This window comes from Pipistrellus hanaki (genome assembly GCF_964339955.1).
Source record: "Pipistrellus hanaki genome assembly, chromosome: 2".
Lineage (NCBI taxonomy): Eukaryota > Metazoa > Chordata > Mammalia > Chiroptera > Vespertilionidae > Pipistrellus > Pipistrellus hanaki.
The window spans coordinates 126,690,113-126,709,333 of record NC_140504.1 but is presented as its reverse complement, the minus strand read 5'-3'; the positions used below and the strand labels follow the sequence as shown (position 1 = coordinate 126,709,333).

General features: G+C 36.0%; 1 protein-coding gene, 1 long non-coding RNA gene and 1 pseudogene across 3 annotated transcripts in view; all 3 read left to right on the top strand.

Annotated features, from left to right (window-relative positions):
• The window catches only part of LOC311616863, a 569,237-nt gene that overhangs the window by 538,120 nt on the left and 11,896 nt on the right, over positions 1–19,221 (top strand). The gene's annotated exons all lie outside the window — the stretch shown is intronic.
• The window catches only part of DEK (DEK proto-oncogene), a 34,619-nt gene that overhangs the window by 3,502 nt on the left and 11,896 nt on the right, over positions 1–19,221 (top strand). The window contains exons 3-7 of the mRNA XM_084872782.1: positions 980–1,081; positions 1,327–1,436; positions 5,907–6,001; positions 7,543–7,663; positions 9,578–9,766. Of these exons, the coding sequence (XP_084728908.1) occupies positions 980–1,081; positions 1,327–1,436; positions 5,907–6,001; positions 7,543–7,663; positions 9,578–9,766 (617 nt within the window). The remainder of the gene's footprint in view (positions 1–979; positions 1,082–1,326; positions 1,437–5,906; positions 6,002–7,542; positions 7,664–9,577; positions 9,767–19,221) is intronic.
• On the top strand, positions 6,699–7,108 carry LOC311617435 (large ribosomal subunit protein eL32-like; annotated as a pseudogene). Its single transcript has one exon. The product of its transcript is annotated as a large ribosomal subunit protein eL32-like (transcript).

Here is a 19,221-nt window from a genome sequence, read left to right as displayed (position 1 = left end):
TCTGTAAAAAAAAACAAAAACAATAAAATATATATTTTTTTTAAAGTGTTCTGTCATCAACTACTTTTGAGTATGATATTTGTGTCTCATTCTCTTCTTCCTCGTCCTCTCTCCCCCAAGCATGATCTTCTAAAAGATAGTCACTGTCATAATCATCTCCTCAACCTTCCCTTGTAGCTAATACAGCTTTACACAAAATAAACATTCAGATCAATGACTGGAAGGATTGCCAACATTATAGTATGGGGTCCTCTTATTTATCTGACTTGATCTCAGTCAGATAAATGGATTTAGAAAAGCCAGCTTAGTGTTTTACATTTTAAAGTATATGTTCTCTATTGGACTAGACAGAATTTAACATTTTGGGGATGATTTATGATCGCAATTATGAACATCATTTATTAAAGTACAAAGTAATGCCCTCCCACTTGTTTGCATTAAATGTAAACTTGTAGAATTTTACCCTATCCATAGTAACTCCAGGCTGCTTTGTCATAAGGTCCTTTGTTTTCTTTTCTGTCAATCAACTAAATTGTTGCTTTTCTGTATATCTTTTAAGTTTTTACAATATAATCTTGTCTAAGCTGTTTTCTGTGATATAAGTTGAATTTAAGTTATTTACTATATATTTATACAATAATAGAATTATGTCTAATTAAGGAATAAGCTAAGTGAGGACCTTGGCAATTTTTTACAGTGACTGGACTTGGATAGCAATAATTATAGTTGAATATAAATTTGTTTGCTTTCTGATTTTTTAAAATATTGGATCCCCTGTGAGATTGTCAAGTTAGTATAATATTACTCAAAAATTTGGTGTTGCTGTTAACTGATCAAGTATTTTCATCTGTTAATGTTATATTCTCAAAAATCCTATTAAGGAGAAGAGTATGGTATTAAGTTTCTGTGATTATTTCCTATATATTTATACAATAGTTAATATATTTCAACTTGTTAATCAAGAGGTATTAATTTCTAGAAAAGAGTCTCATCGTGGAAGGCAAGAGGGAAAAGAAAAAAGTAGAGAGGTTGACAATGCAAGTCTCTTCTTTACAAAGAGAGCCATTTACAATTGCACAAGGTAAGTTTATTCTGTGTTCTTTCATTTTATGATGAAAATGCCTAAATACAAAAATTATGATTACCAATGCTTAGTTTTTAGTGTTTACTAAGTAGTATTATAGCATTGGTATTATTTTATTTAGTTTGCCATATTAAAGCAAAAGTTATGTAAATTATGTTATAAAATATTTTTCATTAAGTTTGCAAGTGCATTAACACATAATGGTATTTAACTTTAATTATTATGGGTGTTTTTTTTTCTAGGAAAGGGGCAGAAACTGTGTGAAATTGAAAGGATACATTATTTTCTGAGTAAGAAGAAAACAGATGAACTTAGAAATCTACATAAACTACTTTACAACAGACCAGGCACAGTAAGACCTTTTTATACCTTTAACCTAGTAGCATATTTATGTATTTAAAATACTTTACAATAGAAGCAAATTTTAGTCCTAGAAGGACTTTTAGCCAACAGCTAGTTTAATTTCCATACCATAAAAGTGAACAAACTGAGACACATATTTTCTAAATTATTTATCACAGGATACATAGCTGGATATTAGCAATTAGGATTGCAATATCCAGGACTCTTTCTACTGAACTTGTTTTTATGCCTTTCTGAAATGTCAGATTGTGATGATTTTAGTGGGTTTTTTAATTGTATACGAAATTATTTTTTTGGATTTTTTTTTTTTTTTTTTTAGTCATCCAGAATAAACAGTATAATTATATGTCTTTTTGCGCAAATAACTGATAAATTAGTTGGTACTTCTTTTCCAATAGATTTCTTAAAATCAGTGTTTCATTTACTGAGTTACTTTACTGTAGTCACCTCTTATCTGCATGGGATGCATTCGAAGACAGTGGTTGCCAACCTTTCGGACTTCATGGTCCACCAGTGGTTCACAGACCACCAGTTGGCAACAGCTGCTCCAAGACCCCTAGTAATTCCTGAAACCAAGGATAGTATTGGACCTATGCATATATACCTGTGATAAAGTTTAATTTCTAAAGTAGACACAGTAAGAGTTTAACCCTAAGCAGTAATGAAGTAGAACAATTATAACAATACAAGAGGCCCGGTGCACGAAATTCATGCCCGGGTAGGGTCCCTAGGCCTGGCCGGTGATCAGGGCCGATCAAATCCTTCCCCCTGCTGCCGGCTTGGGCTTTCCTTAGTGTCAGCGCATGTCATAGGAGTCTGTCAAACTCCCAAGGGAACAATTTGGTTATTAGCCTTTTATTATATAAGATAGGATACTATAATAAAAGCTATGTGAATGTGGTCTCTCAAAAATATCTTATACCTATAATACATTATTCACCTTTTCACGTAAAGGAAGCACTTTATGGCTTCTCTTTAGTATGTCTGAATTGCCAACATCACTCTTCTAGTGCACATGTGTCAAACACAAGGCCCGCGGGCCAAATCCAGCCGTTTATGACATTGTCAGTTTATGACTGTTCAGTAAACCATTCGGCCGGCGATTTAGGCTGGATTTTAGATTTTGGCCCCTTCTCTGATTGAGTTCGACACCCCTATTCTAGTGCTTTGGGGGCCATCCTATATAATCCTATATATTAAAAGGCTAATAGGCAAATCAACTGAATGGCGGAATGACCGGTTGCTAAGACGTGCACTGACCACCAGGGGTCAGTGCACTCCCACAGGGGAAGCACCACTCAGCGAGCCGGGCTCATGACTGGCGAGCACAGTGGCAGTGATGAGAGAGGGACTAAACATCCGCCAAAGGGTCCTAGACTGTGAGAGAGCACAGGCAAGGCTTAGGGGACACCCCCCCAACCCCCACCGCCTCCTAGGTCATGCACAGGGCATCTAGTTAATAAATAAAATAAGGATTATTTGAATGCAAGCACCGAGATAACACCACTGTCTATCTGAGCCAACTACTGTGTTTCCCTGAAAATAAGACATCCTCCGAAAATAAGACCTACTTGCAGGTTTCCTTCTGAGTGAAATATAAGGCATCCCCCCGAAAATAAGGCCCCCTAGGCTAAACATGAGAGATTTGGTCCACTGATTCTGAAAGAAATGGAGTCACAAGAAATTCACCAGGAAATTCAGGAATTGGATTGTTATGATGATGTTCCAGATGATAACATGATTGTCATTGAATAAATGAGTAAATTCTTGATACTGTAGGATTCACAGTTTGTCTGGTTTATGTTGACAACTACCGTACTACCGTACCGTATACAGTTAATAAATTTCCTTTATTTTCATTTAACAATAAATGTGTACCGTATTCTTCTTCATGGAAAAATAAGACATCCCCTGAAAATAAGACCTAGCGCTTCTTTGGGAGCAAAAATTAATATAAGACACTGTCTTATTTTCGGGGAAACAGGGTACTAAGTGACTCATAGGCAGGAAACATATATAGTAATCCTCCCTTATCCACCGTTTCCCTTTTTTATTTTATTTTTTGTGTGGATTTCTTTTCCTTTTATTTTTTTTAATTTGTCCAAAATCAAAATTTATATACACACACACACACACACACACACACACACACATCGTTTAAAGTTTTACATAATGTCTTCCTTTTCCCCAATTGACTCAACCCTCCCCCCAGCCATTCCCACCCCAGGCAAGCCCCCACTGCCCCAGGGTCTGTGTCCATTGGTTATGCTAATATGCATGCATACAAGTTCTTTGGTTGCTCTCTAACCTTCTTCTCTCCTGCCATTTATTTCTGGATCTATGCTTGTTCAGCAAATTATGTTGATCATTATATCCCACATATGAGTGAGATCATGTGATATTTATCTTTCTCTGACTGGTTTATTTCACTTAGCATAATGTTCTCCAGTTCCATCCATGCTGTTGCAAATGGTAAAAGTTGCTTCTTTTTTATAGTGGCATAGTATTACATTGTGTAGATGTATCACAGTTTTTTAATCTAGTCATCTGCTATTAGGCATTTAGGCTGTTTCCAAATCTTAGCTATGAACATAGGAGTGCGTGTATCCTTTCTGATTGGTGTTTCTGGTTTCCTGGGATATAGTCCTAGAAGTGGGATTACTGGGTCAAATGGGAGTTTCATTTTTAACTTTTTGAGGAAATTCCATACTGTTTTCCACAGTGGCTGTTTCAGTCTGCATTCCCACCAGCAGTGCAGTAGGGTTCCTTTTTCTCCACATCCTCGCCAGCACTTGTTGTTTGTTGATTTGTTGATGATAGCCATTCTGACAGGTGTGAGATGGTATCTCATTTTGATTTACATCTCGGATGATTAGTGACTTTGAGCATGTTTTCATATGTCTCTGGACCTTCTACATGTCCTCTTTCAAAAAGTGTCTATTTAGATCCTTTGCCCATTTTTTGATTGGATTTTTTATCTTCCTTTTGTTAAGTTGTGTGAGTTCTCTGTAAATTTTGGGGGTTAAATCCTTATTTGAAACTAAAGGCCCCGTGCATGAAATTTGTGCACTTGAGGGTGTCCCTCAGCCTGGCCTGCGCCCTCTCGCTATCCGTGAGTCCTGGGGGGATGTCTGACTGGTGGCTTAGTAGGCCTAAGCCACCAGTCAGACATTCTTTGCATTGCCATGGAGGCAGGAGAGGCTCCCACCACTGCCACTGTGCTCACCAGCCATAAGCCTGGCTTCTGGCTGAGCAATGCTCCCCCGGTGGGAACACACTGACCACCAGGGAAAGCTCCTGCATTGAGTGTCTGCCCCCTGGTGGTCAGCACACATCATAGTGACCGGTCATTCCACCATTCGGTCATTTGCATATTAACCTTTTATTATGTATGTTATCATTGGCAATGTTCTCCCATGCAGTGGGCTTTCTTGTTGTTTTGTTGACAGTTTCTTTTGCTGTGCAGAAGCTTTTTATTTTGATGTAGTTCCATTTGTTTATTTTCTCCTTAGTCTCCATTGCCTAGGAGCTGTGTCTGTAAAGATATTGCTACAACATGTTTGCTGTTTTGCTGCCTATGGAGTTTTGTAGGATTTTTATGGTTTCCCATCTTACATCTAAGACCTTTATCCATTTTGAGTTTGTTTTTGTGTATGGTGTAAATCAGCGATCTAATTTCATTTTTATGCTTCTTGGTGAGCCTGGCTGGAGGTTCATCAATCTTGTTTATTCTTTCAAAGAACCAGCTCTTGGGATCTTTTGTATGTTTTTTGTTTTTGTTTTTGTTTTTCTCTATGTCATTTATTTCCACTCTGATCTTTATTATTTTCTTCCTTCTGCTTACACTGGGCTTTTCTTGTTGCTCTCTAACTCTTTGAGTTGTAGGGTTAGATAATTTATTCACATTCTCGTTTTCAAAAAATTATCTTTATAAGCCTTTTATAATGGACCTGGAGATTATTATACTAAGTGAAAAAAGCCAGTAAAAGACAAATATCACATGATCTCACTTATGCAGAATCTAATGAACAAAGTAAACTGATGAACAAAATAAGTCCAGAGACATGAATGCATGGAACAGACTGATAGATGTCAGAGGGAAGGGAGATAGGGGAGGAAAGAGAATGGCTTAACCAAAGAACTTATACATTGTATGCATGGCTCATGGAGACAGACAGTTGTGTGGTAAAGGCATGGAGTGGGTTGGGTTCTGGATGGAGGGTAATAAAGGGGGGGGAAATAGAGGACATCTAAAATATTGTCAATAATACAAAGAAACTTCAATAATTATGTATATAATATTTTAGTAATAAGTATAGTTTTCAATTGTGAATAAGAAATTTTGCATAAACCAGTATTGTAGCTTAGAGACAGATGTGAAAATAAAGATGCAGGCTTGAACTTTTTCTTGTGTACATTACTGGGTAATAAGTAGTATTAATAATAGAAACATTTTCAGGTTTCCTCATTGAAGAAGAATGTGGGTCAATTCAGTGGCTTTCCATTTGAAAAAGGAAGTACCCAATATAAAAAGAAGGAAGAAATGTTGAAAAAGTAAGTTATTTTTTATAAATATCATGTTTTGATCAATGTGGTTTTTTAAAATATATTTTTTATTGATTTCAGAGAGGAAGGGAGTGGGGAAGAGATAAGAGGAACATCAAGGATTAGAGAGAATCATTGATCTCAGCTGCCTCCTGCACACCTCACACTGGGTACCCAGGCTTGTATTATGCCCTGACCAGCAATCAAACCTCCTGATTCATAGATCAATGCTCAACCACTGACTCACACTGGCTGGGCTGATCTATGTGCTTTAAATTTTATTTTTAAATATTTAATGTGGCCACACATACGTAGACTGCTAATTCTTTGCTTTAAATGCTTGGATCTGATTTGTCTTCATAACCATTAACTTAGGATCTTAATTAGTTTTCCATAAATAATGGGTATCAAGATTATTGAAATTGCAAAGATGATTTTATTTCTTGGAAGAACAATATACACAGGCAAATCATTCACAGTCAAAATTTCAAAAAGTCTAAAGGGAATATAGTGAACACTATTCTCTCACTCCTGTTCTGTCAGCCATTCTGTTCCTCCACTTATAGGTACTATTTAATTGTCTTGAAGATAACTTTGATAGAAACAATGTCCTTCACCATAATGCAAACAAGATAATATATGAGAGTTTTTATTTATTAAATTCCCTGTAGCTTAAGAACTCTAATCCTCTTCCTCCATATTGCCTATGGAGGTGGCAACCATCTCCTACTTGTCATCCTTGGCTGCACTCAAACCTCTCATAAAACCAAAGATTATCAAAAAGAAGTTCATCAGGCACCAGTCAGACCAATATATCAAAATTAAGCAGAACTGATGGAAACCCAGAGACACTGACAATAAAAAGATTCAAGGGCCAGATCTTAATGCCCAATAACGGAGCACATACATGCTGCCCAGTGGCTTTCGGAAGTCTTTGGTCCACAATGTCAAGGAGCTTGAAGTGCTGCTTATGTGCAGCAAACCTTACTGTGCTGAAATTGCTCACAGCATCTCCTCAAAGAATGGCAAAGCCATTGTATTGCGGAAGGAGAAGCTCAGTTGGCCATCAGAGCCACCAGTTTCAATGCTAAGCTGCACAGCGAAGAAAAGGAATAGATAGATTGTGTACATGTTTTATTTGTTAATAAAATAACAATTCTCGCATTAAAAAAAGGAATTATTTATTATCTTTTCCTTCCTTAAAACATTATATAGTAGGAATGTTAAGAGGGAAATGTAATATTTAGTCACAATCAGCAGCCGAGAAGAATGATCAAGTCCATGAATATTATAGTATTGAAACTTTTTACATTATTTCCTAATGAATTAACTTAGGTATTGTTTTTACTATATTTAGAATTTAATTGGTAATGTTGTTTTCAATTTTTAATACTCTAATCAAAAATTATTAGGAGTACTTCTAAGATTCAGAGAAATGTTAGTTAAATGTTTGTAGCCTAGCAGTTTGGTTAGCTATTGCGTTTATATTGTGGAGACGTTTATAAACTTTCCTACATAATCACCTTGGTTTCTTTTATTTTCTTTTTCAGATTTAGAAATGCCATGTTAAAAAGCATCTGTGAGGTTCTTGATTTGGAGAGATCAGGTGTAAATAGTGAACTGGTGAAGAGGATCTTGAACTTCTTAATGAATCCAAAGCCTTCTGGCAAAGTGAGGACCAATTTGTATAATTTTAGTAACAAATCAATTATTTACAGCCTCTCTTTTTTAATTATTCTTTTAAAAATAGAGGTCCATGAAAAAAGTAGCTACCTTAGGTCATAGTTCAATAGTGTAAGCTTGTTTCTTGAGAAAACCAGTGAATTTCAATTTGTAGCCAAAGTTACTCTGTTGTACCTCCCATTTTGTTACACAGATGTTTTAAAAACATGTACTCAAAAGTTTAGAGTAAATACAATTAGTATCTACTGCTTCATCAGAGACACCTTAAATGAAACACCTTTTCCCTCCTGCTAGTGCGTGATTGTAAGGAATATGATTAGCAAGGTTTGCTGCCTCTGCTTAATTAGTAAGTACTAAGGTGACAATTGTTTTACCTTTGCTTTTCCATAATCAGCGAAAGAGCTAATAAATGTCTTGGTATTAGAAAAATAGTTTTGACCTGCAAGCTTCTGAAAAGTTCTCAGGAAACCCCAGGATCCATGAACCACACTTTTGAGAAGCACTTCCTTGGAGTTTCCTTGGGGTGTAGAGCAGCCTGGGTGAGGGGCCTCTTGTGGTTTGTAGGCCAGCCAGCGCGCCACCCCCCCCCCCCCCCCCCCCCCCCCCCCCCCCCCCCCGCAACCCAAGAGGAGGCATTGGTATCTGGGATTTATTTATCTTCTATAATTGAAACTTTGTAGCATTGAGCAGAGGCCAGGGCGGACAGAAAGCTTGGCTTTCTCCATCACTGGGGAAACCTAAGCCTCCTATTCTCTCCGGTCTGTGGCTGCTACCATTTTTGTTGGGATTTATTTATCTTCTATAATTGAAACTTTGTAGCCTTGAGTGGAGTCCAGAGCTGGCCATTGTATGCAGGGAGCTTGGCTTCCTCCATTGCTGGGGAAACCCAAGCCTCCTGCTTGCTCTCTGGCAGCGACCATCTTGGTTGGGTTAATTTGCATACCCATTCCTGATTGGCTGGTGGGTGTGGGTTGTGTTTATAGCAGAGATACGGAAAATTTGCATATTACTCTTTTGTTAGATAGGCTGTATCTTGAGGTTATATTATGGCATTTTTCTTTATGTGTCTGTTTATTGCAGAAAATAACAAGCAAAAACAAAAGATACCTATAATTTTCAGAAATAAGTACTTTTTAAAAGATAAGTTTATCTTTTCACATCCATTTGCAGGATTATTTATGGTTTTCAATTTTAGAAGTTAGCAAATTCTCCCCTAAGAAAGCACTTAAAAGTTAAATTTGTTGGTTAATATAATAATTTTCTTCACATGATCTTTTCTTTTTAAATGTGTGTGCTTTAATTGAATGTCAAAGTAAGAGCAATGCATTGATTATGTGGTTCTTAATTTATCAACACATTCAGTATTTATTACATATTTACAATCATTTGAGAATATAATACTGACATTATGGAAAATAGAGCCCAGAAGTAATATGAACATAAACTACATAGTTCATAAATTCAGGATGTATTAATGGATGATTCTTCCCAGTCCTTTCATTTGAGGGTCCCCTAAAATAGGAACCTTCTTTGACAGCAGTTGATGTTTATAGGAAGGAAGTAATAAATTATAATATTCAAAGTATTATCTTGATAAAGTGTAAATAACTGAGCTTAACGTGGTGTATATTTGGGCTTCTAGTCCCATGTCAGACCATAGAATACATATTTAAACATTTGTGCAGAGTCTCTTGCGTAGGTGTTTATAATACAAATGAAAGGTATTGGTAGTTCAGACAAAAAAAAATTAATTTGACACATTGTTGAACATGAATTATTCTCTAAAGCTGCTAATCTTGAAAATATACCTTGAGACAAACAAGAATTGAGTTGAGAAGTAGGTCTCAGAAATAGTTGATTGACTTGGAAATACCTCACTGGCGTTTATTTTATTTTATGCAGCCATTGCCAAAATCTAAAAAAACTTCTAGCAAAGGCAACAAAAAGGAAAGGAACAGTTCTGGAATGGCAAGGAAAGCAAAGCGAACCAAATGTCCTGAAATTCTGTCAGATGAATCTAGCAGTGATGAAGATGAAAAGAAAAACAAAGAAGAGTCTTCAGAGGATGAAGATAAAGAAAGTGAAGAGGAGGTAAAATTTTAGCTTTTTGTTTTTTCATTTCTTTTTCTGGGGAGAGTTAAATATTTCTGCTATATAATAGGAATAGCCAGAAAACAGATTTTAGGAACTACCAGTTCTGAAGACATGTAGTTCAGTTTAAACCCTTTCTTTCCCTTAATATACTTTTAGTTTTGCTGACATGCCAGAGTGTAAAAGTTGGAAAAGAGTGAGGTTGGAATTGAATTTTAGCCTGGGCCTTGACTAGAGTAGGTCAAATGGGAAGGGAAGGCACTGGGGAGGGGTATGTATCCTGAACAGAAACACAAAGAGCAGATTTTTTTGAGAATTTTCTTTAAAGTATATTAATATATTATGAAGATCTTGAATCATTTTATTCTGTTTTATACAAAAAAACGGGTTTAAGGACCACCATTTTTTTTTCTCAGCTTGTTGAGGATTATTTAATGAGAATAACAGGATTTGAAGTTTGATTGTTGGGCATAATTTGTATCACTTAGAAATGCCTGCCACTTTCCTTTACTTATAAATCTTAGTAAATGTTGAATATTATTAGTTTTCAAAGTGAAACTTTAGGAAGGGAAGAGATGCTGAACCATTTATAGGGTTAACTTTGCACATTCCTTTTTGAGTATCTTCAATCAAATAGATGGGAAATAGATTTTCTATTATTGTTAATAGTCTTTTCATAGACTCTTCACTGGTCAGAACTTGCTCTATAAGTTGGGTAATGTACTTGGTTTTAGTTAAGACTTGATGAGGCTTGATATTTTGGGCCAAAATGATTCTTCATTGTAGAAGACTGTCTTATGTATTATAGAACTTTGCCCACTAGGTGCCAGTAGCATACTTCCCCAATGTCCAGTTGTGAAAACCAAAAATGTCTCCAGACATTGCCAAGTGTCTCCTGGGGGGGCAAAATTACTTCCAGTTGATTCTAGAGGGAGTAAGGATGTTGTGAACTCTGGTCTTATGTGTGAGTGTCTTGTATAAATTTGCCTTTAAGTATTTAAAATCGATGCTTGTTTTAATGTTAAATTTTATAAAGACTTCAATAAAGCTAAGTTTGAAAAGCATAATTCAAAGAATATTACAAAGCTAGCATATATATATGGCTAAGTTGACTCATACATGCGCTATACATATAAAGCTGTTGTCTCCAGTCGCATGTGTGTGTTTCGATCTGTCATTGTCGATGGTGAATTTGGTTGACACTTCTATTATAGAGAAAGGTGCGAATAGCAATATTAAAATATTCTAATTAATTTCCAATGTGCACGAATCCATACACCAGGATACTAGTCTTAATATTTATTTTTGGTGTAAAGCAAGATGAGTAATCTGAGCATTAAGGTTTTTTATGATTGATTTTAGAAAAGTCTGGAAGGAAAACATTTGTTTATATGTGAACATGCAATAATGCCAATTTTGCAGTAATAGTGTTATTCCTCATTTAACAAATATTTGGTTATCTACTTTAACCAACTGTCTGTGAAGCATTTCCCATGCCTTATCTCATTTGATCCTTACAGAATTCCTGGAGAAGGTAGATAGGAGACTCGGTATAATCTTGTGTGGTTTTTTTTTTTTTTTTTTTTTTCATTAGACAGAAAATGGAGATTTAGAAAGCTTAGAAACTTGACCCAAATGAAATGGAGTAAGAAATGGTGGGCCTTGAAAATGACTTCAGATTTTCTCACTGCGCAGAATATAGTCAAACACTGCTACAATTAAATATTTTACCTTTTCTTCTCCCTATGAGATCTACAATAATAATCTACTTCATGTTGATATTTGCTGTGTTGCTTACAATTACCTAAAAAAGAAGTTAGGATGCTTCACTGGGCTGGAAAAAGTTTAGCTACTAGTAACTCAGAAAGCAAGTCTAATTAAGCAAGTTTAATTATATATATAAAAGCTAAGTTGACTTGCACATAAGCAATACATATAAAGCTCTCGCTGGTGTCAATTGTATGGTGTGTTTTAATCTGTCGATTGTGAATTTGGTTGACACAGAGAAAGGATAAAAAGCAATATTAAAATATTTCTTCTAATTTCCTTTCATTGTACACGAATTCATGCACTGAGCCTCTAGCTGTTTTATAAAAGCTGTTTTAAACTTCTTTATCATCTCAGCTCTGGACCATTTGCAGAAGAGCAATTTGGAACCAGGAAGAAACTGGTAGATGAAATGATGGGTTTTTTTGGTTTTGTTTTTCTGTAAACTTACTCTGAAAATGAACTGGTTCCCATATCAGATTAGCATCTTTAGGGAAATTCTGCTAAAATGAACCAGTGAGATTAAATCATATTCAGGCAGGCTTTCACAGATATTAAGTGTTAGGCACAGAGAAATCACTGGAGAGTACAGAGAAAAGGGAGAAGCAGTGCTTCCCAGGTTGGAGAAAATGAGTCTTAGAAATTTTTTAGACCCTTAAAGCATATATTTTTTCTTCATTTTATCTATTCTGTAGTTTCTTTTTCCCTAGTGTTTTTCTAACACTCTTATCCCTAGAAATAGTATAAAACTGGATTTTTACTTTGTGAGTATTGATAGTGTATCTGAATATTCTAATATAAGTGAGGAATGTCTTTAGCTATACTTAAAAAACCTCACTAATATGTCCAAAACAGAAGTTTATTTTTCTTTCATGGCAGGAAGTCCACAAATAAGCAGTTCTTGGCCAGTATACCATCTTCAAGATAAAGGTATCAAGAATTGGGGTACCATTTTTCTTCTTGAGCCATCATCTTTATATGTGGCATTTAACCTCCCTATATAATAAAAGGCCAGAGGCATCACAACCGGAACAACCAGAGACTAGACCACCATAGCCCCTTGCAGGGCTGGCCTCACCCCCAAGCAAACAGTTAGGGGCAATCAGGCAGGCAGAGTGGTTAGGGGTTATCAGGTAGGCAGGCCAGCGGTTAGGAGCGATCAGGTAGGCAGCCAGCCCCTTGCAGGGCTGGCCCTGCCCCCCAACAAAGAAAGAGGGTGGCCCAGGCCAGCCAAGGCATTGCACTCCAGTCTGTCACCTGCAGAGGGAGGCCACTGGTGGTGGGGAGGGGAGGTAGGGTGCAGTGCTGCACAGATGGCAAGCAGTGGCAGCGATTGGGGTGGGGCCAGCTGCCTGCAGCCTGGGGAAGGAAAGCCCCAATAGGCACTGATCTCAGGCCAGACCTAGGAACTCTACCCAAGGGGTCCTGGATTGTGAGAGGGTGCAGGCTGGGCTAAGGAACCCTCCCTCTCCCCCTCAAGTGCATGAATTTTCGTGCACCAGGCCTCGAGTAGGATTATAAAATGGTGGTTTTACCTTTAGGCACTGTTTCTCTGTTCTAGATAGGAAAGAACAAAGAACTTTCTTCTAGTGATTTTGGCTCCCCTCTACCCCTGAAGGAATTCCTTTTACTAGAGATCTCCATGTATATCAAATTGTCCAGAACTTTTATATGTGGCCACCTCTAGCTGAAAGGAAAGCTATGAGATCCACATGTTATTTTCCTCCTTCTATAGGAGAAAGGCAAATAAAAAGGGATGTTGAGTGAGGTCTTCTACAATGTTTGCCAAATAAGAGAAATTTTGCATTATAATTTCTGGTGAACATATATTTAGACCAAATACTGGGAAGTTGGTAAGAAGGTGAATGTGAAAGTTTTGTTAGTCCTTAATTATGTTCTTAAAAAAATGCAAGAATTGCCCGGCCAGTGGCTTAGGTGGTTGAGCATTGTCCTGTGCCCCAAATGTTGTTGGTTTGATGCCCATTCGGGGCACATACCTGGGTTGCAGGTTCAATCCCTAGTTGGTTCATTCATGGAAGGCAACCCAATTTCTCTCTTTCTCCCTTCCTCTCCCTAAGCTTGTTCTCAGGTGAGGATTAAAAATATAAAACAGAGAATTTCTGCATCTCATAATTTGATCAGAGGGATTACAAAACCTTATAAACTATTAAGCCTTTTGTTGGAAGGCAAAATTGAATAAGCACCGTAATAAAATCTATTTAGACTTAAACTTGTTTTTATAATCTTTTGTGAAATTTAACGAGACTTGCACATTCTTTACTCTTGGCCCTATTGAGCTTTCTCAGCCAAGTTGTTGTAAGAATAGTGTATTTTAAGCTAATTTTAATTTTGTTCATCTGTTCACCCAGTACAACCTTTCTGCTGTGAGGACAGGATTCTGGCTCTGTGACAGGCGTCTTTTTGGAGACCCTTCTTCAAAGAGCCCTGCTGCCTATAAAAGATAGGTAAGCCTTCTCTCCCAAGATTTTTTTTGTTTTGCCTTCCTTCAAAAAGTGCTCTTGTCGTTCCTCTGATTTTATACCTTCAAGGTTATCAGAGACATGGAAAACGCCTTCAATTTAAAAAAAATTATATTATTAATCTTTTAAAAATGTATAGTACATTGTACTATCTAAAATTAATGGCAGCTGTCAATTCTTATCTGTTTTCCTTGAGCACTTCAAAAATACCTACAATAATGGATGGTCCTGATTGAATCACTCAGCATATTCAAAAATAGCAAGCCAGGATCTTAAAAATTAATCCATGACAATTTGGAAACTAACCTTTCCTTCTTTTTGTTTTAAACTTAACCTAATTCTTTCCCATACATTTTGTTAAAAGACCCAAGTTTGGGTAATTTGCTAAGTGCTATTGGCATTACAGAAGATACTTTCTAACCAAAATATAGTTTGAGTGATATAATTTGAGAAAAGAATCTATCTGTTGATGAGGGGAACCTTTGGGGAGAAATGGAAGAAGTACCAGTTGAAATGGAAGAAGTACCAGAATGGAAGAAGTATCTATTTCTTGGGAATAGAAAGCTCGACATGTGAACAAAGATGGGAGCAGGAAAGTACAGGGTACCTTTGACAAACACTCGCTATGGTTAGATGCTATGTCCAGAAGTAAAGCAATGAGGTGAAGCTAGAGTAATGTAGGTTGAAGGCAGACTAAGAACTCATGAGGTTGGGCATTGTGTGAGTAATAAAACCTTTGGGGATAGATTCATCCTCATCCATTCACAGTAATTGTCTTCTACCTGAGCTCTTTGCTATGTGGGAAAAAGAGGGACATTGCCTCTGCTTTCCAGGAACTGGCAGTCTACCCATGGAGAAGTACCACTTGTTCAATAAGCATTTGTTGGTATATTCAAGGAGGAGAAACTATTGAGACATGTACTCTCATGTCTTGCATCTCATTTAGCCTTAACTCCATGAGAGAGGAGTGTATATCCTCTTTTTTGTTCTTTGAAGATACAATAAATATATAATGGTTTTTTAAAATGCCTTCTATGTATTACTCTTTCCAGACCTGCTAATTCATGTACTTTTGTCTTCAGAATTGTCTATGTAGAACTAGTGCTTTGGATGCAAATTTGACTTTAAGCAATGGTTTTGGAAAATTAATATGAGTATAAACCTACTTTTGCTTATAAGAACTTAAAAGCTATTGACATAAACTTTATAACGAGAAATTATCCAATTGATTGCTTCATTTGGTTGCTAAACAGTGGTCTGTACACCCTATTCGTCTTGTGGTCTATCTTTGTACAGCCTGCAGGCTGAGAACATGGTTTTTCCATTTTAAAATATTTGTAAAAAAAAAAATTGAAGAATGTGCAATAATGACCATATATAGCAAAGAAAGTTTAAAATAGTTACTATTTGGTAATTTATAGAAAAAGTGTGGTGACAGATCTAGACCATAAATTTATATCTCATGGTTTATAGCCAGGAGAGTCAGCTGTGGGGCTTTTTAAAATCTATAGGTGCCAAGGCCCCATCCATGATGATTTGATTTAGTAGTCTATTTTTGTTGCCTCTTAAATGTACACTCAATATAGGTAAGTTGTGCCAGAAGGCAATGCTATTAAAAATCAAGTTTGCACCGAAACCGGTTTGGCTCAGTGGTAGAGCGTCGGCCTACAGACTGAAGGGTCCTGGGTTCGATTCCGGTCAAGGGCATGTGCCTTGGTTGCGGGCACATCCCCAGTGGGGGGTGTGCAGGAGGTAGCTGATCGATGATTCTCTCTCATTGATGTTTCTAGCTCTCTATCCCTCTCTCTTCCTCTCTGTAGAAAATCAATAAAATATATATATTAAAAATCAAGTTTGCTAATTGCTTTTAATAGAAAAACATGTTTATCTTAGCAAGCAGAGTAAATTAATAAAACATAACCTTGGGGTTGGAATATATCTTTAAAGGTTATCTAGTCTCCACAGATGTTTTCCCACCTCGATTTTCAAAATAATTACATAGTAACTACTAAGTGCCAGTCTTAAGCAATACTCTGGAGACCAAGAAAAAAGACAGGGTCTCTGTCCTTACGTAGTTCAATTTATTTGGTAGGAGGGCTGAGGCCATGGACTGAAGAGAAAAGTACAGTAGAATATAACAGCTAAAAAGAGCTGTGGACCAGGTAATGTGGAAGCTCAGAAGACAGGGAGTATTTACCTCTTTCTAGGGGCATGGGAGCAAAGATCCAAATAGGGAAACTTCACAGGTGGTTAACAGTTTGATATGCACCTTGAAGGATAAGCAGGAGAGGTTGGCATAGCAAAAGAAAGGTGTTTGGAGAATACTACTCATACAAAATTGTATTATACTATTTTAGCTTAAAAATTTTTTTTAGAAGAAAGGATCTAGGGGCCCATACAGGGTTTGGGGGTAAACTCAAAGACAGCCCTGATACAGAGTTTGATGGTTTTTTGTTGCCATTCTGTATTATTTGTCAACAATTTTTATTCTTTGTCATCAGTAATTTTGTGTGAAATGGGAAAAGAATTTAACAGTATGATAAATAGGTTATGGTATCACTGGCTTATTCCTATAACTTAATAGTTTCAACTCTGGCTTAAAGAAATATATAAGTAGGTTAGTCATTTCTATATGCAACTAATATGGTAGGAGGCACACTGGACATAATTAAAGGTCTTGGTTTTTAATAACTCTAAGGCATTAGCTTACATATACTGTATACGTGCTCTTGACCGGGAATCGAACCCAAACCCTCTGAGGCATGGCACTCTAACCACTGAGCAACAAAAGCATGGCACCTTTTAATTATATTTTTAACCACATAAAATATACTCTGGGTTCAGAATAAACCTGATCTTATAAATGATACAGAAGTGAACATGACAAGAAATATTTAAATGGCTACTTTATACCAAACACTTATAGTTGCTAGGAACATATAGGACTAAATAGATAGTTGGGTGTCTGTTATGAAGGAGTTAGATCTATCCTTAAACTTGAGGTGATGAAACTATGTAAATAATTACAGTTTAATAAAATATATATATATATATATATATATATATATATATATATATATATATATATATATTAAATGCTTATTTTCTCTGCTGCCTTATGTGTATTTATGTATTTTATTCTCACAAAATTTGTACACCGTGGCCATAGGTCATCAAATCTACAATGCCTAATTGTAATGTAAATTATAAAATGTACCCCAATATCAGAGAAACAAAAATGTGAAAAAGAGTGTTACATTTAGCCTTTATTTTACAGATGAGGAAACAGGCACAGAGAAGGGTTATTTGCCTGAGAATGCAGAATTAGTCAGTGGTGGAGTCAGAACTTCAACCAGGAAGTTTGGCTCTAAAACCTGTGTTCTTATTCACTGCTTTACAATCCTTCCATAAAGAAGGTATAAATGAATTATAAGCCAAGTACTGTGGGACTATGGATTAATCAAATGGGTGGTATTATGAAAGATTTAGAGGAAGTGATTGATCGTTAAGTTGGACTTAGAACGATGAGTGAAATTTTTCTAAGTAGAGGAGAAATGAAAGTAGTAGTGATTTGGAAGTTCATGCAAATGTTAACTGGGCATGATTTAACTTTCCTTCTCAGATGTCCCAGGCCTCTTTCCATTACCTACAAAATTTCAGATTACCTGTATTTGCCTTACCTGCCAAAAATTATCTATACCTCCTATACCTAATAACTTATCTTCAGAGCGGCTGGTGTGGTTTTTTTCATACCTGTAAGACCAGAGCACAAGATATGAGTTAATGAGTTATTTGATTGCTTCTCAGCTTGAAATAAAACCTTTAGATATGCATATCTACACAGTTTAGTTATTTTACTCTCTAGCTTTTGTTCTTTCCCTTGCCAACCTTTATCAGTCTAAAAAGTGATACTTTACTGAATTCATATCTTTATCACAGAATAATTTATAACTGGTTTTTGAAGACAAGTGAAATTCATTATAAATAACAATTTGCATGTTGGGTCCAATCTTATCAGAACATAATGAAATAAATTTGATGTATCCTGGCTAGTTAATAAAAGTGTCATTGAGTCTATCTAATAGCATTTTATTCTATGTATCTATTATATATATCTGCCTTGCCTTTAAAGAAAGCATGCACTTCACGTTTTTGTAGGAAATTACATTTGCATAATGAAAAAATTTTACAAAAGGAAGCACAATAGTAATAATACTAACACTTTATAAGTGTTTTTTTGTATGCAGGACACCATTAAAGTACTTTCATGTATTAATGCATTTACTGTCCATGAAACCATAATTGCTGTTATTTCCCTTGTTTTATAAATGAGGAAACCAAGGCCCTGAGCTGTGCTGGGGCTAGGATTTGAAACTAGGAAGCTTGCCTCCAGATCCCACACTCTTACCTATTATTTTGTGCCTCTATAGTATTTTTGCAATCTTTTTGTTAATAGGTAATAGACTAATTGTCTATTAAAAAACTAGAGAACACTATTTCTTCTAGATGATGATATTAAATATAGAATGAAGCATAGTTTTGTTTGTATTACAGTAATTTTATGAAGATGGTTTGATTATCCTTTATCACTGCTAAATTTAAACTATTATTACTCCCAACTTGCAGGTTTTAAAATAGTGCCATATTGTGTGCCTTTAAAAATTTTAATGACAGCCTTAAATTATCTAATTTGAATGAGGATAAAATAATAATGTTTATAACATTGTTACCCCTTGCTCACCCTCTCCAACCCTTTCTATAATAACTTAGTTTCTTGTAAAATATTTGAATGTGTTACAGGTCCAGATTTTATTACCCTCTGACTGAAGAGGGGTATTTAATAGTGATGATTTTATTCTATGTATTGTATTAAGTGCATCAAAAGAACTTAGGAATTTTCAGTATTCCTTTTCAGCCCCTATTGTGGTTCTTATGAATTATGTGGATGATTAATAAACTTAAAACTTAATTTAATTACAGAAATCTGTGGTGAATCATTAATGACGTTCTAGCAGCCCCTACTACCTAAAAACCTCTGAAAATTAGGAAATAAGTAAAAATGACTTTAAATAACAAAAATCCATAGAAAAACTCATATACTTTACTTTTAGAAGTATGTCAGCCCCTCCTAAGTGCATTTTTTAGTGGTTCCCAGCTGACAGTATTACTGAGTTAATTCAAGGTGATATTAGGCTTGCTTAAGTAAAT